The following is a 24,158-nucleotide window of genomic DNA, read 5'->3' as shown; positions in this document are numbered from 1 at the left end:
AAGGGATGAAACACTCCCCGCTCATAATCTCTATGGGGAGCCTCTCCCCGGCTTAGGGGAAATCTGCTCTTTTCCCTTTCTCCGTTGTAGAAGGAGGGAGACTATTCCTTCGGGTCCCAGTGGAACCGTATCACTTCATCCCCGGTATGCTAATGGGGGGCTAAATCTCTTGCGGTAGCTGCGAGGTGGAGAAAATTACTTGTACTCCCTCGCCACCAGTAACCAGAGAAAGGGAGCAACCTCCCGTCCCCAGAGGAGTCAGCTGCCTTTTCCATCTTCAGAAAACAATCAGCTTTGTTCTCCCCGCTGGGTCTTGTGGGAAGTTAATATATTGGGAATTACAGATTAGTCAGTTTAATTTTGGTATCTGGAAAGATAATGGAGCAAATAATCCCCATAATCGGTAAGGACCTAGACGGTAATAAGAAACAGTCAATATGGATTTGTCAAAAACAAATCAGGTCAAACCAAATATCCTTCTCTGACAGGCTAATAAGCTTTGTGGATAGGGGGAGATGTAGTTGTACTATAGCTCAACTTTAGTATGCCTTTTGATGCAGCCTCCCATGACCTCCTTGTAAGCAAAATAAGGAAATATAAATTAGCCAAACCTACTATAAGATGTGTGTGCAAGTGGTTGGAAAACTACTCAGAAAATAGTTATCAATGGCTCACAGTCCAATTGGAATGGCATATTGAGTTGGGTCCCACAAGGATCTGTCCTGGGTCCCCTTCTATTCAAGATATTCATAAATGATTTGGATAATGGCATGGAGAGTACACTTGTAAAGTTAGCAGACAATATCAAGCTGAGAAGTGTTGTAAACATTATGGAGGACAAGATTAGAATTCAAAATGATCTTGACAGTTTGGACTGACAAAATAGTCTGAAATAAATAGGATGAAATTCAATAAGCACAAATGCAAAGTGCTGCACTTAAGAAGGAATAATCGCACAAATACAAACAGGAAACGAATGCATAGAAAGGAATACTGCAGAAAAGGATCTTGGGATTATAGTGGATCACAAATTTAATATGAGAACGGTTCAATACTGTTTCAGAGCTCACATTTTGTGTTTGCAATTGTTAGTGTCCATCTAAATCAGGGTGGATTCCTCTTAATCTTTTTTTGTAATTGTACTTTTTAAGCTGTTTTCCTAAAGAACGGTCGACGCTCATTGGTTGGTAACCATTCCAATGTGTTGTTTTAGTTGCAAATTGTAGTCGTAACGCTAAATTTTGCTAATCAGGAGGATGCACTATTGCGCTACACATTTAACCAGTTATGTAGCTTAACATACATTTATTCAGCTTCTTTATTTTTACATTTTTTACTATATTAAGAAATGTGTTAGTCACCATTTTCTGTTTTACTAGATGATTAGTCATCGTCGTTGTGTATCAAGCTGTACTTGGATAGAAACTAGAATTCAAAGTACAAAGCCAGGATTTTAAAATTGTTTTTATTAAGAAATAAAGCTACCATGAGTGTGCTAGATACAGAAAGGAAAAAATTATCAAAATATGTTTTACAAAACTAACTTATTAAACAAATGATCTAATTAGTGAATTGACCTGATTATTTTTGGTCACCATATCCTTTGGAATTTTAAAACTAGTAAATCTCATCTCTTCCTATCTAGTTGTTTGTTAATAGATTGGGAGAGAAAAACAAGCTTTTCAGCTTTTTCAGCTCCTAGTTGGTTTCTTAACTTTGAATGAACTAGTTATTGAACTGAACTAGTTGAATAAACTGAAATGAAGAAAATATTCTCTCTGTATCTGGAGAACTGGGAACTGCTGTCAAAAACTGGTTTAGCACTTCGACTCTGGTTCCAAGTGTTTAGTCAGTGACTTCAACCAATTTCATGGCTTGACTTTCTTTAAAACATCAAAATAAAAACGAGTACAACTCAATATTATTTTATTGAATTACATTATTTGACTGTAGTGAATTTAGGCTTTAACGCAGGTTCTAGTAATTTCAAATTTTAAGTGTGTTTATAACGAGAAATTTATTTTAATTTAAATTTAAAATTTTGGTTTAATTTTTTTTAAATCCACCCTGATCTAAATTAACTTTATGCCTTGATTTCCCCCTCCCCCCCTGCCCCCCATGCATGGACTAGAAGAAAAAGGAGGTCTGGTCTCAGAAGCATATGGTGAAGATGATTTCAGCCGGTTGGAAGGAGATGAGGATGGGTATGAGGAAGAGGATGATGAAAACAGCAGACATTCAGTAAGTAGTTTGTCTTCTTATGCTAGCTGGTCTGACTCCCTGTTTAAATATTTCTATAGTGCCTTCTATGTAGGGACTTCAGAGTGCTTCCCTAACAGGTCTTTTTTTACCCTCCCTGTGAACTAAGAATAGAATGCAGAAATTCTGACTCTTCATCCTCTCCTTCAGCCACCAGACTATGCTTACCAAATAACTTCATTTCCTTTTGTCTGTTTTAAAATCCAAGAACTCTACCTTTAAAAATATCAGCTCAACTCATGTGTTGCTTGTTGCTAACTTTTAAGTTGCCATTTTGACTCCACTTTATGGATAAGATAAGGTACTGGCTTTATGATAGTGGAAATATAAAATAAACCTTCATTTCTTGATATATAAAATTGGTGTATGAAATCCTGTAGTGGGGAAATGGAGAAGAGAGGTGGAAAGCTCAGTTGCCTTTCTAAGAGGCATGGGGAAATCCCTTTAAAAGGGCAGCTAGCTTTTGCATGATCAGGCTGGAGGATTAGCAGGAATGAAATTGTGTAACATCATGTTGGGTTTTTGTGCATAATCTCACTTACTACATCAATATCTTGGTGTAGCAGTGATTTCTTGTCTAGATCTGTATGGCTTTTGTTTGTCATGAAAGCATAGCATGTTTATAACAGCATTTAAATACCAAAGTAATGCGTATCGCAAAGCATCCCTAAGACATATATAGTGCATGAGAACTTCACAGGGCACCAATTAGCCAAATGTAGTTGAGATACAAAAGGGGTGATCACCATGCGGCAGTGGCCTAATGAGAAGCCCAACTGCTTTGAATGGGGAAGTTGGGAATCTGTTTTTGGGTTCCATCACTGGATCCGGCTAAGAGGATCCATCTTCTGGATCCAACCCTTGGTAATAGGTGGTTGAGAAACATAAAGCTCCTTCCCTCTTCTAGCTTCAGAAAGGAAGAGAAGGAGCTTTTCTCTCCTTGCCCTCCACAGTCTACTGGCTGGTACGAAATTGTATCTCTGCTGTTTTGCCCCTTTTCCAGCCTTTTAGATGCTGTGAGGAGTGCAGGAGGGAAGTGGTCGCTGTGACTGTAATCCTTCTCCACAAATTCCATTTTTTGTGACCTTCCCTTGTGATTAACTTCAGTGTCTCAGCTGCTGCCTTTAGCTGTCCCAAACTGCATCTGGAATTTAAGTTATACTTTCACTGGCTCTGAATAGCAGAAGTGAAACAGACTGTTCTTGTTATATTCATTCTTCTGCAGCTTAGAAAAGCTGTGACAGCAGAGACCCTGGAGTAATTTTTGGGTGTTCAGAAAGAGTGTAAACTAATGCAGTTTCATAGTGTTATGTTGGCAACCGTAAGGGCTAAAAGCGTCTTTTTATTTAAATAAAGAGAGAACGAGAGCGCTTAAATTTTGCAAAAACTGGATGGGCTAGGCTGAAATGCTTGCCAGGAAAACTTTCTTGTTCAGCACTGTGAAGTGGATTTTTCAAGATCCGCATGCACAATTTCTTGGAATGTATAATGTAGCTGGCCACTATCTCAGAGGGGGCAAGATGTGGAGAGCATCTTACTTTCTTCAACTCTCTGTACTAATTATTCATATACTTCCAGCTATGTACATGACTTATAGCCCTGGATGGTCTACGACCCAGTTACCTAGACTGGCTGTCATCTTATGTACTGTTGCAATAGTAGGACATCAGTTTCTAGGACTAATACTTCAAGGATCAGCATTAGAGCCTTCTGTATGGAAGGCTTGACTTTGGAATTTGCTACTTCTCCTGGTTCAGCTGAGTCCAGGTTTGGTGGCCTTCAGAGAGCTGTCATTGACTAGGCTTTTGTCTGTTTTGCCATATATTTACATTGGCCATAGTATTGGCTGCTAAGCTATTTCCCTGAATAGTTGTGTGTAACTTGTATGTTTGGTTTTGTAAATAATACCTATATGTTAAGGCAGTAGATTTCTAAAAACCCTTTGCATTGTCTAAGACTTAATATTCGTGAAAGTATTGCACCCCATGTTCTCTTTGATTTAATAGCCTTTGTAAACAAAGGTACCTTCTCATTGGTAAAAGCATCATGAGTCTGATTAAAAACATGGAATTAGTCTCTGCTGTGATCTTGAATTTTTCTGGCAATTTGACATGCTAGTTAGGACTGAGATGGCATTTTCATTAGCAACTTCTCTTTCAGTTTTTAACTTTCTAATTTTTTTTTCCTTTTGAAGCTGAACATCAAGTGTTTGAGTTCAGGCCAGACTCGAAACTGAATGGAGAAGTTTGGGGGAAATCCAGTCAGCGGTCTTTAAGTTATGGGAGGACAAAAAATATTCTATTTCTTCAAAAGTGACCTGTTTTGACTTGAGTTATGTATTTACCTCTAAAGGTACATAGCTCTTTATGACCCAAGTTAAGTAGCTAATTGAGCAGTGTAGTCCCAGCTGATAATCAAACCTATTGGTAAAGCCATAGGTCACCTTTAATAGGGTTTACCATGCCGATGCACTTCAAAACATGATCTCTTAAAGCTCTTTAATTGGTGGCATTTTGTGCAACATCTGGCTCTTATTTCTGGATGGAAATGATAGAATTAAATCCTTCCAAACACGGGCTGTTTTCTCCTGTGTGTTTGGAAGTTGCGTGAAAGCGATTTAGGGCACTAAACTAGAATGACAAAGATGCAGTGTCTGCTGGCATCACTGGATCTTTGAAGCTTGTGGGTCTGGCTTAGCACCACCAAGGCTGCACGCTGAGTGGGATGGCAGGCAACGTGTGTCCTGTGTATGTTGCTGGTGTATGCTTGGTGTGCAGTAGGTCTTGCAAATGCTGCTTTTTCTGTGAGGATTACTGAGCAAGAGCAAGCAAAAACTAACAGCTGGAATTATCAGATGATAAAAGCTTGCTGCCTTTTATTGTCCAGTTTTGAATATTCAGGAGCTGTATAATTTCTGCAGGGGATATTTGCTACTTGGAGTTGTTCTTTTGCTAAACAACTCTTTTCCATGGTTTATCTGATTCATCTCTTGGTCATGCAAAGGGGTGGGATAGAGCTCATGATGACTTGTTGGTTGAAAGTGTCTTGGCCTGTCACTGGGCTGTTGAATGCAAGCCCCTTGCTTTATATGCAGGAACTTGCCAAGCCCACCCTTTAAGCTTAATCCTGTAAATTCTTGTCTTGTAGGAAGATGACGATTCAGAGACTGAAAAACCTGAGACTGGTGACCTAAAGGTATTTGGAAGTGTGGTGGGGTGCGGTTGGGTAGCTGTCTGCAACAGGAATAAGTCTTAACAGCATGGCTTGGTTCATGGTTTGTTTTCTGCTCTGGTTAGTCTTAGTGCTTAATTGTTTTTATTCTATTTTATTTGCACCTGTAACATGAATATTCAGGGATTTTAATTCTGGCTCCTGGAAAAGATCTAAAGAGGCAGCAGAGCTATCTAGCTGGAGCATTGATTGATTGGCATACAGAGGTCTGAAATCATGAGTGAGCCATGTTGTGAAATGGATCTGACATGGTGGGATACTGACAGGAGGCTTTATTGCACTGATCTGAAAGAGATCATAATGTAATACAAGGAGCCTATCCTGAATATTCAGAGCCATGTTCTGACACAAATGTCTGAACACTTTAATCTGGAAGACAGATTTTACATGAGAAACAGCTTGATTCAATTTGGAGTGTATTCCTAGAGATTGTGAAATCTTACAAAATCATTTGAGAAATAATCCAAGAACTTCGCACTAGTGTTCCTGTTGTAAGGATTCTTTGTGTAAGGATGGACTGTGAAAGACCATCATTAATATCAAATTAGAGATTTCCAAATAATTGCTTTCATAAAAGCATGAAAGGAGACTTGAGGAGCTCGGTTTGTTTTCTTTAACCAAAAGAAGGATAAGAGGAGATATGATTGCACTCTTTAAATATATCAGAGGGATAAATACCAGGGAAGGAGAGGAATTATTTCAGCCAGGAAATTTAGGCTTGAAATTAGACGAAGGTTTCTAACCATCAGAGGAGTGCAATTCTGGAACAGCCTACCAAAGGAAACAGTGGGGGCGAAGGACCTCCATGACTTTAAGATTAAGCTAGATAAGTTTATGGAGGAGATGGTATGATAGGATAACGGGCTTAGTCAATAGGTCAATTAAGTGCCACACTGGTAATTAGTACAATGGGTCAATGATAGGATATTGTTAGCCTTTTTCCAGAGGGTATGGCTGGAGAGTCTTGCCCGCATGCTCGGGGTTCAGCTGATCACCATATTTGGGGTCGGGAAGGAATTTTCCTCCAGGGTAGATTGGCAGTGGCCCTGGAGGTTTTTCGCCTTCCTCCGAAGCATGGGGCAGGGGTCGCTTGCTTAAGGAGTGGGTGGATCGGCTTATGTGGCCTGCATCTTGCAGGAGGTCAGACTAGATGATCATAATGGTCCCTTCTGATCTTGAATTCTATGATTCTATGATAAATTACCTTTCACACCCTTATGCATTGTATAGCATATACCAGGGAATACTTTACACAACTTTGTGGTGCAAGGCAACAGCTGTTTAATAACGTGTAGTAAGACTAAACAGGGACAGGAAGTATATTTGGTGGGGATACTGTATCCGCTTGAAATTGCATAGGAAGCATCTATAGAGAGCTAAAACTAATATGTTAGAATTTGGCTAGGAAATTAGGTTAAGAATTAATTTCCCTAATAATATGAAAAGTGCTGTTGGATATTGAAAGAGAACAGATTGTCAAGGCCTTAGTTTTACCAAGGACCTGTGTCCTCTCTGACAAGCTATATCTTAACCCTACAGCAAGGCATTCTTATTTTCAGCAGGAGTTTGGAAATACTATGATAGCTTCAGGTACTCTTAAAATATAGAGGTCTTTATTGGATAGCATGAAAATTAACATAATGATTTCAGTATTATTTTTATCCAGTTTGAACATGTTTCACAAAAGCCCCGCCTCATCAGTTTACATCATTCTTTGTATTAAGTCTGTCTATACTTTTAATATACCTAGAGGTTTTGGCAGCTGGATAGGAGTCTGTGGGTGTCTTGCACCTGGGAATGCGTGGAATATGGTAGAGCTTTTGGGCATACAGGAGGAGGCTGAGGCTTTTGATATTAAGAATCAGGAGAAATACATTGCAGCTTTCTCTTCCGTCTTTATTCAAGAGGGAAAGTGATTGCAGTTAGATTATAACAGGGTTCAAAAAAGAACTAGATAAGTTCTTGGAGGGGAGAGGTCCATTGGTAGCTATTAGCCAGGATGGGTAGGGATGGTGTCCGTAGTCTCTGTTTGCCAGAGGCTGGGAATGGGCGGCTGGGAATGGGTCACTTGGTGATTGCCTGTTCTGTTCATTCCCTCTGGGGCACCTGGCATTTGCTGTTATTGGAAGACAGGGTACTGGGATAGATGGACCTTTTGGTCTGACCCAGTATGGCCATTCTTATGTTAACTGGGCGAAGAGGCTGGGGAGCAGGCTTCAAATTTCTAGTTCCCCACCTCAGCAACCACTCTCCACTTCTAAATACTGGCCATTGCATCCATCACCAATGGCTAAGCACATTAGCTGGATGTTTCTTCTAAAATTATCAGCAGACTCAAGAAAATACACATTGGTTTGCACTTGGTTCATGTTTTTACAACCATATGGGCTAGCAACAATTTTTAAAACAAAAGTTTAGACTCTCCAGCAGAAGCTAGTCCCTGCTGCAGAACACAGGGCCCTCGTGTGGCTACTTGTCCTGCACCTGTTGTGTGAATGAATGAGCTCAATCTCCAGAGCAGTTGATGTGACACCTTTTTCCAGCTGTAAATTCCACCAGAAAATACTAATTTTCTTCCCCATGTTACAGGTCATTCAGCTGCAAACAAAAACCTGTTCATGATAGCGCTGATGCAATCTCTCTGGCTACATCTTATGTATTACTGTGCTAAAACTTAAATTATCTATCAAAATATTCATTCATAAACCATTTTCTCCTTTAACTTCCATGCTTCTAATAACTAATATGCACTGCTGTCCCAATCAATAGGGCTGCAGTTGTGATACCATGAACACTCTTAGTATTACTTCTATTACCATAGGAGCCTAGCTCACGGATTAGCCTGTTGTGCTAGGCACTGTACAAACACAACGAAAAGATGGTTCCTGCCCCAAGGCACTTACAGTCTGGGTTCTTGCACTAAGTAAAACGGGCAGGAGATGGAGGAATAGAGCTGCTCTGTGCGCACACATTTGTAATGAGCAGTAACAGGCAAGAAAATACAAACATGGAGATAAAGCCACAGAGGCTGAGTGACATGCCTAAGGTAATACAGTAAGTTCTCATTCCCGTTCCAGTGCCTGAGGTAGGAACACCTTGCCTGCAGCCTCCCTGGTTCCCAGAATATGCATTCTACTTTGTCACGTTCCTGCCACTGATTTAGTGCTGACCTGGAATTCAGATGGTTCTAGGAATAGAGCCACCATTCACATCTGTGCTATTCCTCCATTGGAATTGGCAGTAGCTCTTTTTAAGGCCTGTTCTCTCACTTTAGCTTTCCACTGCTGTTCTATCAAAGCTGGAGCAGAGTGCCAGCTACACCTGCCCTGTGGAAGAACAATTATAACAGAAGGGATAATGGGGGAAATCCAGAGTTACATAGAGTAATGTTATTAGAGAGCCGTACAGTAAATGAGCAAAACATTGTTTAAACATAAAAGCAGGTCTTGCATCAAGGACTTTAATGGTCTAATTCAAATACAATATTAAAGAGAGACGGTTATATCCAAAACTTGGAATAGCGCATCAGAGGAGATTGATATTGGGAATTGAGAAAATGCTTGATTTCAGACATGAGAAGAGAGGAGTCAGTCATGACAAGAGGCAGACTGTTGCTATCATAGCCAGTAGCATGGAAGAAAATGTAAAGCTGAATGGGAGGCTGAGGCTTAGGGAGTATTTAGGCAAGTGGAGTATGTTGGACACGGAGGGAGCCTATGCCTAGGGGGAAGTGAAAGCTGAGATCTATAGCCAAGTTCAATACATACATAAGCAGGTGCATCACCATTGACTTCAGAGGACTTGTACCCACTACTATAGCAGTTAATGTCCGTAACAAGGAAAAGAGTTGCACGCAGCCTTGGATGTGAGAACCAAGAGCTCCAACTTAATGTGAAAAAAGAAGAAACTGGAATGATTTAACACACAACCCCATGGAAAAGTGGAGGGGAAGAACATTTTACTCTGTCATTATGCTTCTGAAAAATAATTTGCGCTTTCATTATTTTTTTCATAACCTGACAGCCTGTGTCTACTCTACAATAATCACTTTGGGAGCATAGATATGATTATGGCTGTGTTTGAATTAACTGTTCAGTTTAGAGAAGTAATAATTTTAAGATAACTTAGAATCCAATTTTCTTGCTGGGAAGAGACATGAGAGGAAGGAAGGTCTTGTGGTTAAGACAGAGGAGTTAGGAAAATAATACCGGTCTCCCCAACTCTTCTACAGGCTTAGTGTAGGCAGGTTATTTAATCTCTCTCCACCTCCCTCCAGGAGGTTTTGAGACTTAATGTCTATGAAGTACTTTCAGATCTTTTGAGAGAAGATAATATATTTAATGCAAGTGTGGGTAACTTCTTTAGTCTGGAATAATACCTTGCTCTTGTACTGCACTCTTCATCAGTAGATCTCAAAGTGCCTCACAAAGGAGATGTATGTCATTATTCCCGTTTTACAGATGAGGAAACTGGAGGCGCCTCAAAGCAATGTATGAGAGAATTTATGAAAATTCCCCAATAGGAAAGGAGACTAAAGAAAATGTAAATAGTGAACCCATTATGAGGACAGGCGGGCAAGTAGAGTTGCTGTCATCTCTCCCTCTTCTCCTTCTTGTGCTGACAACTCAAGGATTAATTATTCTGACTCTTTCCAGAGAGTGGAAACATATATTTTAAGAAGAATCCGGATACATAAATTAACTGCTGAGCTGTTTGCCCCCTGCTTTAGTTGAGGTTTTAGTTAAGTAGCTGAACAACATTCCACATCGCATTTAAACCAGGTCTTTGAAATTATGTTTCTAAAAGATAAGATCTTAATTCTTAGGCTAGATCTTTCCATCTCAAGTGCAGGATATAATCATTTCCCTCCTCAGCACCCACCCCCTTTTCCACAGAGGAGGCCAGGAGGGGAGACCTGGGCTGGGGGGAGGGCACCAGGAACCCGGGACCCCTGCACCAGGCCAGGAGTGGAGTACCAGTTGCAGGCCAGCAACGAAGCCCTTAGGTGTGGAGCCCCACCTAAAACCTGGCACCCCACAAACCCCTGGTTCCCAGCACCCCCTACCCCATCACAGCCCAGAGAGGCCCCCCACCCTGCCTGGAGACCCACTCTCTCACCCCCTGCCTCCCTGCTGCACTTGCCAGCTGCACTCACCAGCACCCTGCTGGCAGGAGCCCTCCTGAAGGCAGCCAAATGTTGTCTCCTTCTCAGCCAGCCCTGCCCCCATCAGACCACAGCCACAAATTTTGAATTTTTTTTAGCACTCAGCTGGGCTGCAGCTGTGGGCTAATTCGGCTGCGTGTTGAGAACGGCTGCACTAGATCTTGGCCAGCTGGACAGGGAAATATCCTTTCTGTGTGAGGAGGCAGTCTTATGAAGTTGCATCCATCTTGGGGAAAGGGTGGAAGAAATGGCAGGGAGAGCAAAAGGAAATGGAACTCTGGTAATGCTCCAGTTATATTTCCCTTATTTGTTGGCTTTAGGCCTAAACGGAATAGGCATATACCTAGAGTGCAAAATAAGAGTGCCACAACATATCCTTTAGGCTGTTTCATTTTTTTTAAATGAACTGCTAGCCTGGAGAGTCCCCAATCATGGGCTTCCTCAGGATGTCATCCTGCCAGGTGGCCCAATACCAGGTTCCTAAGGTGGGGTGGGATTTTGTTAAAACGCACCACCGTAAATCTTATCTGAGGTGCTGGTTGAGTTTTCACTAGCGATGCTACCAAGAAATCCATTGGAAAACTTCATTTTAAAAGTTTTGCTTGTAAGAGTAGCAGGAATTTCATACCTACCTTTTCCACCAAGTGGCAGTGTATTTCTTTTTTATTTCTTCCCATCCCTTTGATCTTCTTAACATGTTCAAACTAGGGAGTAAACATAATCCTGGCTATCATAAACCCAAAGCATGGCTAATGGAGAGCCATTTGATTAACCCACTAACAGCTTTGGATAACATCTTTTCCAACCAAACATAATAATTTTCTTTCTCCATTGATTTAATAAGAATATAAGTATGACCATACTGGGTCAGAATATTTAGCCCAGTATCCAACAATGGCCAATGCCAGATTCTTCAGAGGGAATGAACAGGGCAGTTATCGAGTGATCCATCCCCCGTTGTTCAGTCCCAGCTTCTGGCAGTCAGAAGTTTAGGAACACCAGAGCATGAGGTTGCATCCCTGATCATCTTGGTTAACAGACATTGATGGACCTATCCTCCATGAATTTATCAAATTCTTTTTTTAACCCAATTAAACTTGTTTGGCTTTTTCAACATCCCCTGGCAATGAGTGCCACAGATTGACCATGCAGTTTGTGAGGTACTTCCTTATGTTCATTTTTAAACCTGCTGCCTCTTAATTTCATTAGGTGATCCCTAATTCTTGTGTTATGTGAAGGGGTAAATAATGCTTCCTTATTCACTTTCTCCACACCATTCATGGATTTTATAGACCTCTATCATATCTCCCTTTAGTAGTCTCTTCTAAACTGAACAATTCCAGTCTTTAATCTCTCCTTATACAGAAGCTGTTCCATACTCCTTATCATTTTTTTGTTGCCTTTCTCTGTATTTTTTCCAATTCTAACTTTTTCTTTTGAAGATGGGGTAATGAGAGCTACACATACATTCGAGGTGTGTGCATACCATGGATTTATGTAGTGGCATTATATTTTCCTAATTGTTCCTGACATTGACTTTTTTGACTGCCGCTGCAAACTGAGCAGATGTTTTCAAAGGACTAGCCATGATGACTCCGAGATCTTCTGTGTGGTAACAGCTACTTTAAACCCCATCACTTTGTATGTCTAATTGGGATTATATTTCCCAGTGTCCATTACTTTGCACTTATAGTGTTGAATTTCATCTGCCATTTTGATGCCCAGTCACACAGTTTTGTGAGATCCCTCTAACTCTTTGCAGTCCGCTTTGGACTTACCTATTTTGAGTGATTCTGTATCCTCTGCAAACTTTGCCACCCCACCATTTACCCCCTTTTCCAGATCATTTTATGAATGTTGAACAACAGTGGTTCCAGTACAGATCCTTGGGGTACTCCACTATTTATCGCTCTCCATTGTGGAAAATTGACCATTTTATTCCCATCCTTTGTTTCCTATTTTTTAAACAGTTACTGATCCATAAGAGGACCTTTCATCTTGTCCCATGACTGCTTGCTTTGCTTAAGAGCCTTTGGTGAGGGACCTTGTCAAAGGCTTTCTGAAAGTCCAGGTACACTATTTCAACTTGATCACCCGTGTCCACATACTTGTGGACACCCTCTAAGAATTCATGCCTCACCAAGCTATTAGATTTCCCTTTACTCTTCCCCAACAAATTGCGTTCAGCTATGTCTCTGAAATTCTGTTCTCTACTATAGTTTAAACCAGTTTGTCTGGTACTGAAGTTAAGCTTACCTACTGTAATTGCTGGGATTGCCTCTGGAGCCTTTTTTCAAAATTGGCATTACATTAGCTGTCCTCCAGTCATCTGGTATTGAGGCTGATTTAAGAGAATTTACAAACTACAGTTCTGCAATTTCATATGAGTTCCTTCAGAACTCTCGGTGAATATCATCTGGTCCTGGTGACTTATAATTATTTAATGTATCACTTTGTTCCAAAACCACCTTTATTGACACCTCAGTCTGGGATGGTTCCTCAGATTTGTCCCCTAGAAAGAATGGCTCAGGTGTGGGAATCTCCCTCACATCTTTGGTAGTGAAGACTGATGCAAAGAATTCATTTAGCTCTCCAATGGCCTTATCTTCCTTGATTGCTCCTTTAGTACCTTGATCATCCAGTGGCCCCACTGATTATTTGGCGGGCTTCCTGCTTCTGATGTACTTAAAAATATTTTTGCTGTTAGGTGTAAGGTAATATGCAGTAAATATTGCATATTTCAGAATAAAGCCACACAGTTCACTTTTGGAAATCTGTGTTAAGCACGAGGCTTGGGCATTTCCGTGTGCTGTAGAAATGGCCTCGTGCAACTCTTCCAGGTTTTAGGGCTAGCCGAAGATGAAATCCATGCTATCCTGTTGTAAAAAGGAGATTAAACAATTATCCTTGGATCAGTTAATTGTGCAATTATTCATAACCAATAAAGATATGTTCTGCTGCCTTTCTAATAGGCACAGCTGTGAGCAAATGGTGAATGAATTCTTAATTTAAGTTTGTGCTCAGTCAGCTTAGATGTAGGATTTTATCTGAACAATAATCAAGCAAGACATTGATTCTCTAATTTAAACAAGGTTATGTGGGGTTAGTTTTCCTTGCGCCTGTGGCTCACGTCCATTCCAGAGACTGCATAAAAGGAGTTCAGAATTTATTGCTGTTTAGGCCAAAAACACACCGCCTCTGAAAGGCTCCTCAGGTGTCATTGCTGTCGTAAGCAAAGGCTGTGGAAGTTATAAGTGGATAAAAGCATAATTTTCTGCACTAGTTTTATATTAAAGGGTATGGTGGGGGAATGCTTTCCAAAATTGGTCCCCACCTCTGACTCATGCAAATATAGAGAAGTGCCCAGGCTTTTCTCCTCTACACAGCTCTTATGTTTACATTTACTCTGTATCTTTTTCCTTGATTTTTTTTTGATCAAATGATCACAGTTGCTCTGGATGAACATATTTCTGTTCACTTATAGAGAGCGCCACAGGCGCACACATTCTCACTTATCTCAATCATGGATGAAAACAGCCTGAATGACCAAACAGACTGCAGCTTCCTCTGTCATGTTGACACTGAACTTTTGAGCAGCAAGTCTCTAAGCTTTTCAAGTTCAGACACTGATGTGTCACACTGCTGTTTTCCCTTTAGCGCAGGTGAAGACTAGCGAAAGTATTTTATACACCAGAGCTGTTTGACTAACTGAAGAAGGGTGTGTCAGTGAATGAAAACTGTGTGCTTTCAAACTGATTAGAGAAGTGTAAACTTTTGCTCAGAGCAGATAGTGAGCAGGCAGCTAGTTCAGCGATATGGTGTTCTAATGAAAAGCAGCACAAGCTCCTGATGGTTGTAACTTCGAAAAAAACAGATTGATCTCTAGAATTTTCTTTGGGGAGAACTGTTCCTGGTATGAGACCCTGCATGCTGAGTGTAAACCCAAATTCCTTTACATGAGGGATTATAATGACCAAGAAGTTAAACCCCTTGCCTGTAAGCAAGTAGTCATTTAAAATATATAACTACAGAAACACAAAGAATTATATTTAGTAGGGGGAAGGAAATGATTGACAGTTCAGCTAGCATGGATAGGACTTGGATGGATGGCATCCAACAGCCTACATGAGCCTCTTCGGGTTCTCTTTTGGGTGTGGAACCATGGGTTTGAGGCAAGAGGGAAAGCTATGGTGGTTTTATGAACCTGGCTCTAAAATGTGGCATTCTTGGCTCTCTTGTTTAGGGTGGGAAGGGTTAAGGAGCTGTGTGTAATCTGGCAGGAGGCCAAGCACACTGTATGAAGTACAAAATATTGTTACTCTTTCCTTTTTGTTTTTAATTCCTTCACCGTAAACTGGGCTAGTCATCAGGGGAAAGAGAGAAATTGGTTTGAAACAGAGTATTGGGTGTACCTCTCTACTAAACTCTGATCTGAAGGATTCTGGACTTAGACATTGCTTGGATGGGACTATTAAAACAGGGTGTTGAAGTCAAACAGGGACTGTGAGCCCAACCCTTCCGCCCAGCTCACTTCAGATGTCATTCGCAGGGCAATCATTAACTCTCAAGCCCTGATTACTGTGCTGATTGCACTTGGTATCAGAAAGTTAGTGTATATGGCCGCCAAGCGAGAGTATGTCTACACTGCAGTTAATAGCCCCTCAGAGTCCCGAAGAGCTGTGGGTAGTTTAATTGAGGTCTAGATGTTTGGGCTTGGGCTGGACTGGGCTGTAGGACCCTGCAAGGTAGGAGGGTCCCAGAGCTTGCACGGCAGCCCCAGCCAGAATGTCTATGCTGCAATTAAACAGCCACAGAGACAAAGCCGTGTGAGCCCAAGTCCGCTTACTCAGGCCAGCCACATGGTTTTTAACTGCAGTGTAGACATATCCTGAGTCCAACAACTGCTTACAGACTTTGAAAGCTTGTTGTCCTGTCAGAAGTTCGTTTTTTACAGAACCCTCCCCTCACTTTGTGTATTGGGACTCTGAGAGGCTGCCAAGTTAGACCACAGGACAAAAGAAGCAGAGCGGGTGTCCCATTTGTAGACAAATGGTGCATTTCCTAAGCAAATCTAACAAAGGGCCTTTTAATAACCTTCAGAGACATGCTCAGCTTTAACTGTAATCTTGATCCAGCCCTCCCATAGAATAATTCCTTCAGTGGTTGAGTGATCCCTCGGCTACTTTAGGGAGGCAATAGCAATTGTTTTGAGTTTGGGGGGAGGGGAGTAATACCAGTATGGGAGTACAGCATCCAAACTGTAATGCTTTTGATCATTCTTGCTCCCCCAGCTCTTCCTAATTGTCACTATTTGCTCTCAGAGATATTACTGATTTCGGGTGATAGTTTTGCTCTGTAAACCAACAGGTGAACATACGATAATGGAGTCTCTAACACTGGGATTGTCAAAGCACACTAGTAACTCTCCACTTAAGGCTGTAAAACAGCTTCTGTTTTAAGCCCAATTCTTGAAAGCCACCTGCACCAATTTTTGCCAAAAAGTGTGTGTGTGTGTATGTAAATAATGTATAATGTGTTACTAATTTGAGCTTCATAACTCAAAATGTTTGCCTAATTAATCTTAGAATTTCCACTAAAAAATTCTCCACCAGAGAGAGACTAAGCAGATTATATTTCAGGCCAAAGGATTTTTTAAGGGAAATTCTAAGTTTAATTGGGCAAACATTTTGAGTTATGAAGCTCAAATTAGCAACTTTTAAAATGTTCCTAATATCTTTAGGTCCACTCAACCAGCAGTGGGATGCATGTAACTCTCAAATATAGGGAATGGATAGCATAAGCAATAGGAATTAGTATTAACATGTCTCAAAAGGATGAGCTTCCATATGAGGAGCGATTAGAAAGACTGAGACCATTCAGTTTAGAAAAGAGATGACTAAGGGGGACCTGATGAAATTAATAGGCAGAATATTTAAAACAAACATAAGGAAGTACTTCTTCACACAACACATAGTCAACCTGTGGAACTCATTGCCAGGGGATGTTGTGAATACCAAAATTATAACTGGGGTCAAAAAAGAATTTGATAAGTTCATGGAGGATAGGTCCATCAATAGCTGTTAGCCAAGATCGTCATGGACGCAACCCCATGCTCCAGGTATCCCTAAATCTCTGACTGCCTGAACCTGGGACTGGATGACAGTGACTGGATCACTTAATACAGTAAAAGTTTTTATCTGGCACTTCACCAATCGGAAAGCTCTATAAACTGGCACTTCTGATCTTCAGTGAAATTCCGGTTTACAGTCCTGTTGGGGCACGGGAGGGAGTGTGGAGCGTGGGCTCTGGGAGGGACTTGGGGCGCAGGAGGGGACTTGGGGCACAGGAGGAGGTGTGGGGTGCCCGAGCTGGGGGGCATTCACCTTCGGTGGCTCCCCACAAATGCTGACCTGTGCTGGCTGCTCCTAGGTAGAGGCGCGTAGGCTGCTCTGCACGCTGCCCCAACCCCAAGCACTAGCTCCGCAGCTCTCATTGTGGGAGCTGCAGAGGCGGCACCTGTGGGCGGAGGCAGCGCATGGAGCTGCCTACTGTGCCTCCACCTAGAAGCAGCTGGGACAGGTTGCTTGCAGGGAGCCGCCTGAGGTGAGTGCCACGGCATCCTCCTCCCACACCCTAACCTGCTGCCCCTCACCTCTTCCCACACCCAAACTCCCTCCCCCTTAGTTAGCCAGCATTTTTCATTTACCAGCACCCCTCATCTCCCCCCCCCCCCCAACATGCTGGATAAAGCAGCTTGTACTGTAATTGCCCTGATCTGTCCATTCCGTCTGAAGCACCTGGCACTGGGCACTGTTGGAAGATAGGCTACCGGGCTAGATGGACCATTGGTCTGACTCAGTGTGGCCATTCTTATGATGAATGTTAATGTTTTATTTATGGGTGACAAAGCTCAAAAGTAGGCCCAAGTGAATCGTCATTCCTCTGCTTTCATGTGTTGAGGGGGCAGCTATTAAAAATGTCATTGGCGAATTCTGAAAACTAGTCTGGTTCAAGAGCCAGTTTTAAAAAACCCCCAAAACCTCCCTTTCAGTGATGACCTCAGTGGTCCTGTATTGACCTTCTGAAAGACATGGCATAGTCTGTTGGAGTTAACCTTTCCACAATGAATTGTGAGCTTGAATTGTATCTCTCTTGCTCTTCTCTTCAGGAATCCACCACCCCTGAAAAGGTACTTCAAGTTACTTGCTCTCTGATTTAGACTTTGAAATGCTGTACAATAAACCAGCCTTAGCATTCTCTGCAGGAGTAGCACTGTGTCTACTGAACATTATATCAGTGTTCTCTTTTCTCTTGGCTTTTTGCAATCAGAACACCTGCTTGTTCTGCCTAGTTTTACACAGTAATTCACTGATTGGGCCCCTCCCTTATTCTCAGCACTAGAGACATTGCCTTTCAACTTCCCATTAAGAAACCAAAAGTACTGAGAGGCTTCACTGATGTTATGCCTGGAAGGTTTTTCAGAAGAGTACAGAAAAGTCAGTTTCTGCTATGGTCCTTGCCCACTATTTAAAATAAGTGCTCTTTGTATCAGAAATTAAAGCAGTTGGTGTATCTTTATCCACTTTTTCTAGGCAGGTGGGCATGGTTACAAGTAGCTTTATCTGCCCGAGTATATTGGCAAGTGCTAAACACAATTTGACATGAAAGAATGAACCTGGCACTGAAAGTTTTATTCTATTTTTCTTTCTCACGTTTTTCCCCTCTGCCTCTAGCCCATTTGGCTTGACAACTGCAGAGAGAGATTGTAGCATTGTTGGCTTAAAACTTTGGGTTCAAAGCCGCAGCCTTGAATTCAGTAAACCAGTTCTTATGAACGGTTTTGGAAGATGAGTAGGCACGTATTTGGACATGTCTCATTCCTCCCCCGCCAGGCATACAAGCCGCAACAGACTCTTCACTCCCTGAAGTGCTGAATACCAAAGATTATTGACACAGGTGTGGCTCGTCTCTTCAGCGAGAGCCATAAAAGATTTTTTTAATCTGTTTTATAAAAACTTCCAGAATACTGAGTAACTTGTGGTGCCACTTTCCTTGCATTCTTTTCATCAGCTAGACTGGAAGAATATGCACATTTCTATTAAAGCGTGATTTATTTTTTGACCCTCAGAGAAACCTGCTGTTTTATTTTACATTTCTGGCATTGTAACTTTTCTATTAAATTTTCTTGAATGGTGCCAGATTGAGAGCCCTAGAACTCTCTCCCTTTACTTACAGAGCAATGACAACATACGGCAACAGTGCAAACCTTCCACTCTTCTCCCATATCTTAACCAACCCTTTCATGCCTAGAGGTCTACAGTACAGTTGACATAAGGTAATGTATGTCAGCCTAACTCTGCAAGTTACTAAAATGTAGCTCCCACTGATGTAACTCACCTACTACACCAACTTAACTCCACCTTCACGAGAGGCATAGCGCTTAAGTCAATGTAGTTCGGTCAACGCAGCATCAGTGTAGACACTGCATTGCTGACATTGACTGTTGCTGCCTTTCAGAAACCATCCCACAATTCCAAATGCTGTCAGGTAAATTGGTGCAAGCGCTCCTGGTGAGAACAAGCACCGCCGACACAAGGAGCATAGCGTGGATGTGTAAAACCAATTCAATTACATCAACATACAACTACCGCAATAACTTGGGTCGATTTAATTTTGTAGTGTAAATGTTGCCCTCAGTCTCCAGAGCATATTCAGTCCTGGGCCTTTCTGAGAGTGACAGCAGAGGTGCAAATAGTGCCGCATGTGCTGATGGCTCAGTTTTGTGTTACGGACACCTGCCACTGGGAGACAAATTGAGATTACCAAGACAGCAGTCTTTTATACCATTTTAAACTTCCTTATAGCAGTGCATTGTGTGTGCTGGAAACTAATTTGGCACAGGGAATCCTTCTCTAGACAATGCTTGGTGGATATGAGTTTCTGATGTGCTTCCTAGAGAATGAAAATCTTTGTTGCACCCTTTTTCTGCTGGCATAAATAATTAGCCCCACAATTGCTAGGATAATGTGCTTTTTCATGGATTTTTATTAACTAACCTTGCAACTTCTTATCTCTCATTTTTCAAATTAATTAACAATATCTGTTTCCTCCATCACTTGCCCAGGGTCCTTCTCTAGTGTTAAATATCTGTCTGCAGCAGTATAGTCCTCTTCAGTTGTTGCTCTTACCAGCTCTCTGAATTTCTGCTATGACACTTAATCTCTTTCTCTAGACTTTGAAGAAGGAATTTCGATGGGATGTACTTAGCAAAGAATTATTGTGCAAGAAGAAATTCCCTTTGCCAGCACTTTTGCATTTTTCCATTGCTGCTGTTGCTGAGATCTAAGTTTTCTCACAACTCAGCTTCACCTTCTATTTAATCCTGCTGTGAAATAATCCTTAAAGAAAATTCTCAAAATGATTTGACATTTCAATCATTGCCATATGATACTGATATTTATGCGTGCGTCTGACGAAGTGGGTATTCACCCACGAAAATTTATGCTCCAATACATCTGTTAGTCTATAAGGTGCCACGGGACTAACACGGCTACCCTCTGGTACTTGATATTTACGATCTCACAAAGTTGCCATTCTTACTTCTCTGTGGAATCAAATAGGAGGCAGAAATGGGATGAGAGAAGTGGCTGGGTTCATGGGCTTCCCATAGCAATAAACAGCTTTATTGAGCTTGTTCACTTTTAATGGGAATTACCAGAGGCTATATTTGGCTACTTTTATGACTAAACTTGTTGCTTTCATTCAAAATGGAAATCACTGAATCAGAACTAATAGATAAGAACTGCCATATTGGTTCAGACCAAAGGGCCATCTAGTCCAGTATCCTTTCTTCCACCAGGTGCCCCAGAGGGAATGAACAGAACAGGTAATCATCAAGTGATCCATTCCCAGCTTCTGACAGAGGCTAGGGACACCATCCCTGCCCATCCTGGCTAATAGTTCCTCCATGAACTTATATAGTTCGTTTTTTTTGAAGCCTGTTATAGTCTTGGCCTTCACAACATCTTCTAGGAAGGCGATCCATAGGTTGACTGTGCACTGTGTGAAGAAATACTTCCTTTTGTTTATTTTAAACCTGCTGCTTATTAATTTCATTTGGTGACCCCCTAGTTATTGTTATGAGAAGGAGTAAATAACACTTCCTTATTTACTTTCTCCATACCAGTCATGATTTTATAGACCTCTACCGTATCCCCCTTTAGTAGTCTCTTTTCCGAGCTGAAAAGTCCCAGTCTTATTAATCTCTCCTCATATGGCAGCTGTTTCATACCCCTAATTATTTTTGTTGCCCTTTTCTGAACCTTTTCCAATTCCAATATATCTTTTTTTTTTGAGATGGGACAACCACATCTGCATGCAGTATTCAAGATGTGGGCATACCATGGACTTGTATAGAGGCAATGAGATATGTTCTGTCTTATTATCTATCCTGTGCTTAATGATTCCCAACATTCTGTTCACTTTTGACTGCTGCTGCACATTGAGTGGATGTTTTCAGAGAACTATCCACAATGACTCCAAGATCTTTCTTGAGTGGTAACAGCTAATTTAGACCCCATTATTTTATATGTATAGTTGGAATTATGTTTTCCAAAGTGCATTACTTTGCATTTATCAACATTGAATTTCATCTGCCATTTTGTTGCCCAGTCTCCCAGTTTTGTAAGATCCTTTTGTACCTCTTCGCAGTCTGCCTGGGACTTAACTATCTTGAGAAGTATTATATCCTCTGCAAATTTTGCCACCTCACTGTTTACCCCTTTTTTCCAGATCACTTATAAATATGTTGAACAGGACTGGTCCCAGTACAGACCCCTGGGGGACACGGCTATTTACCTCTCTCCATTCTGAACAGTGAGCATGTATTCCTACATCTTATTTCTTATGTTTTAACCAGCTACCAATCCATGAGTGGACCTTCCCTCTTATCCCATGACAGCTTACTTTGCTTAAGAGCCTTTGAGGGACCTTGTGAAAGGCTTTCTGAAAATCTAAGTACACTGTATCCACTGGATCCCCCTTGTCCACATTCTTGTTGATCCCCTCAAAGAATTGTAGTATGGCATGACTTCCCTTTACAAAAACCATGTTGACTTTTTCCCCAACAAATTATGTTCATCTATTTGTCTGACAGTTTTGTTCTTTAATATAGTTTCAACCAGTTTGTCCGGTACTGAAGTCCGGTTTACTGGCCTGTAATTGCCGGGAGCACCTCGGGAGCCCTTTTTAAAAATTGGCGTCACATTAGCTATCCTCCAGTCATTTGGCACAGAAGCTGATTTAAATGATAGGTTACAAACTACAGTTAGTTATTCTGCAATTTCACATTTGAGTTCCTTCAGAACTCTTGGGTGAATAGCATTTGGTCCTGGTAACTTATTACTGTTCAGTTTATCAATTTGTTCCAAAACCTTGTTTAATGACACCTCAGTATGAGAGAGTTCCTCAGATTTGTCACCTAAAAAGAATTGGAATCTCCCTCACATCCTCAGCCATGAAGACCAATGCAAAGAATTAATTTAGTTTCTCTGCTATCATCCTTGAGTGCTCCTTTAGCATCTCGATTGTCCAGTGGTTGTTTAGCAGGCTTCCTGCTTCTGTTGTACTTTAAAAAAAAAAAAAAGTTTGCTATTACGTTTTGAGTCTTTGGCTAGTTGTTAATTCTTTTTTGGCCTTCCTAATTATACTTTTAGACTTCATTTGTCAAAGAGGAGAGGGATAGCTCAGTGGTTTGAGCATTGGCCTGCTAAACCCAGGGTTGTTAGTTCAATCCTTGAGGGGGCTACTTACAAAACTGGGGTAAAAAACCAAAAACTGGGGATTTGTCCTGCTTTGAGCAGGGGGTTGGACTAGATGACCTCCTGAGGTCCCTTCCAACCCTGATATTCTATGTTTATGCTTCTTTCTATTTTCCTCACTAGGCTTTAACTTCCACTTTTTAAAAGATGCCTTTTTTGTCTCTCACTACTTCTTTTACTTTGTTTAGCCATGGTGGCACCTTTTTGGTTCTCTTACTGAGTTTTTTAATATGGGGTATACATTTACATTGAGCCTCTATTATAGTGTCTTTAAAAAGTTTCTATGCAGCTTGCAGGGATTTCACTTTTGGCACTGTAGCTTACATCAAGAATTGCCTCTCTTGTGGGTTCCAGGACTAGCTGCTCCAAGCAGCAGTCATTTAAGGTCATTTCATCAACTTCACTGGCTAATGGAAATGAGCAGAGGTGGATTCAAAGTTCTGGCAACCCCAGTCAAGTGCTTGTTTGCTCCAATTGGTCTTTAATTGGTCTGTTTGGACAATCAGTGAGAGCTGTTTTGGTCTTGGGTTTTTTTTTTTTTAACTGCTCTTAAACATGTGTATGCCACCGTAGTTGGGACCATTGCCTGTGATACCAAGAGCCCTTACTTTGCACTCTTGTAGCTGAAGCTCTGCTAATGCTTTACAGACACCAAACTCCTCACCACTGTGAGGAAGATATTAATCCCATTTTAAAGGTGAGGAATCTGAGGCACAGAGGTTCAGTGACTTGCCCCAAATGCCACCGTGGTCCAGGCTCTGCTACTAAACCAGAGTACAAGAGCCTTGGCTCAGGGCCCTTTGCTGTAACCCCTGGTTAGAAGCTGCTACTCTAAATAACAGATATATTCGAAAATTATTAAAACACCATGTCAGATGAATGGAATCAGATTTCAAGCAGGAACTATTTAAAGACTCTCCTGCTATAGAAGTTCCTTTGTCTAAAACATTTGATCACTTTCATACTTAGCAAGTCTTGTTTGGCTGGGTGTGGTATGGTGTCTGTTTTTTGGGTCATAGAATTGAAGTGGATTTGCACAGACTTAATATAGCTTAAAAAGTAAAAGGCAGTGTCAGCTGGGTCTGCTCTTTCTTTTGATAAGTTACTAGAGATGGGGAAAGAGTCTGAGGAGTCCTCTTTCCTGTCTTGTTCTTTCTTCCTCGCTGTCTACAACAGGGTGACACCTCAGTGTGTGCAGACTGTATAGAAGTCTCTCATTGCAGTATGAAAACAGTCAATTTTTCCCTATAGGTGGCTCGCCTCTGTACTTTTCAGTGCTTTCATAACATGGGCCCAGCAGCTTCCTCTCATATTTCTGATAAGTTCATTTTCTCCTCCAGAGCTGGGCAGTTTGCCTGGAGCCATGTGACAGAGCTGGCAAACAGGATATAGCCGTAGGAAATGGGCTTTCTCCCGGGATTCTTTTCTTTTTTTTTTTGGTTGGAAAAGGAAATAAAACTTTTGTACGTTTGTCGTCGTCGTCGTTCTCCCCCCCCTCCCCCACACGGACTTTATTCTGTTTACCAGCTTCTCTAATGTAGCATATGTCACAACTGACAAACTTTGGTGGGTGAGAGGTGAAATTGCCATTTCTTTCTGCAGCTCACTCTTTGCTCTTAACTCCTCAAATCTGATGGATTTTAATATTTTGTCTGTCTCTATTGTAGGAATGACTAGGTCATCCA

At 41.4% G+C, this 24,158-nt stretch overlaps 1 protein-coding gene across 4 annotated transcripts in view; it reads left to right on the top strand.

Annotated features, from left to right (window-relative positions):
* Window positions 1-24,158, top strand: part of LOC123346347 (SAP30 binding protein) — a 56,300-nt gene that overhangs the window by 562 nt on the left and 31,580 nt on the right. The window contains exons 2-3 of one of the 4 annotated variants that reach the window (XM_044983688.1): window positions 2,135-2,241; window positions 5,407-5,454. In XM_044983688.1, coding sequence (XP_044839623.1) covers window positions 2,135-2,241; window positions 5,407-5,454 — 155 coding nt within the window. Of the gene's footprint in view, window positions 1-2,131; window positions 2,242-5,406; window positions 5,455-24,158 lie in introns of all 4 variants that reach the window. The other 3 variants (XM_044983687.1, XM_044983690.1, XM_044983689.1) reach the window with 3 other exon arrangements.

The sequence above is a fragment of the Mauremys mutica genome, chromosome 12 (assembly GCF_020497125.1).
Source record: "Mauremys mutica isolate MM-2020 ecotype Southern chromosome 12, ASM2049712v1, whole genome shotgun sequence".
NCBI lineage: Eukaryota > Metazoa > Chordata > Testudines > Geoemydidae > Mauremys > Mauremys mutica.
The sequence above is the reverse complement of the archived record's forward strand: the minus strand, read 5'-3'. Positions and strand labels throughout refer to the sequence as shown.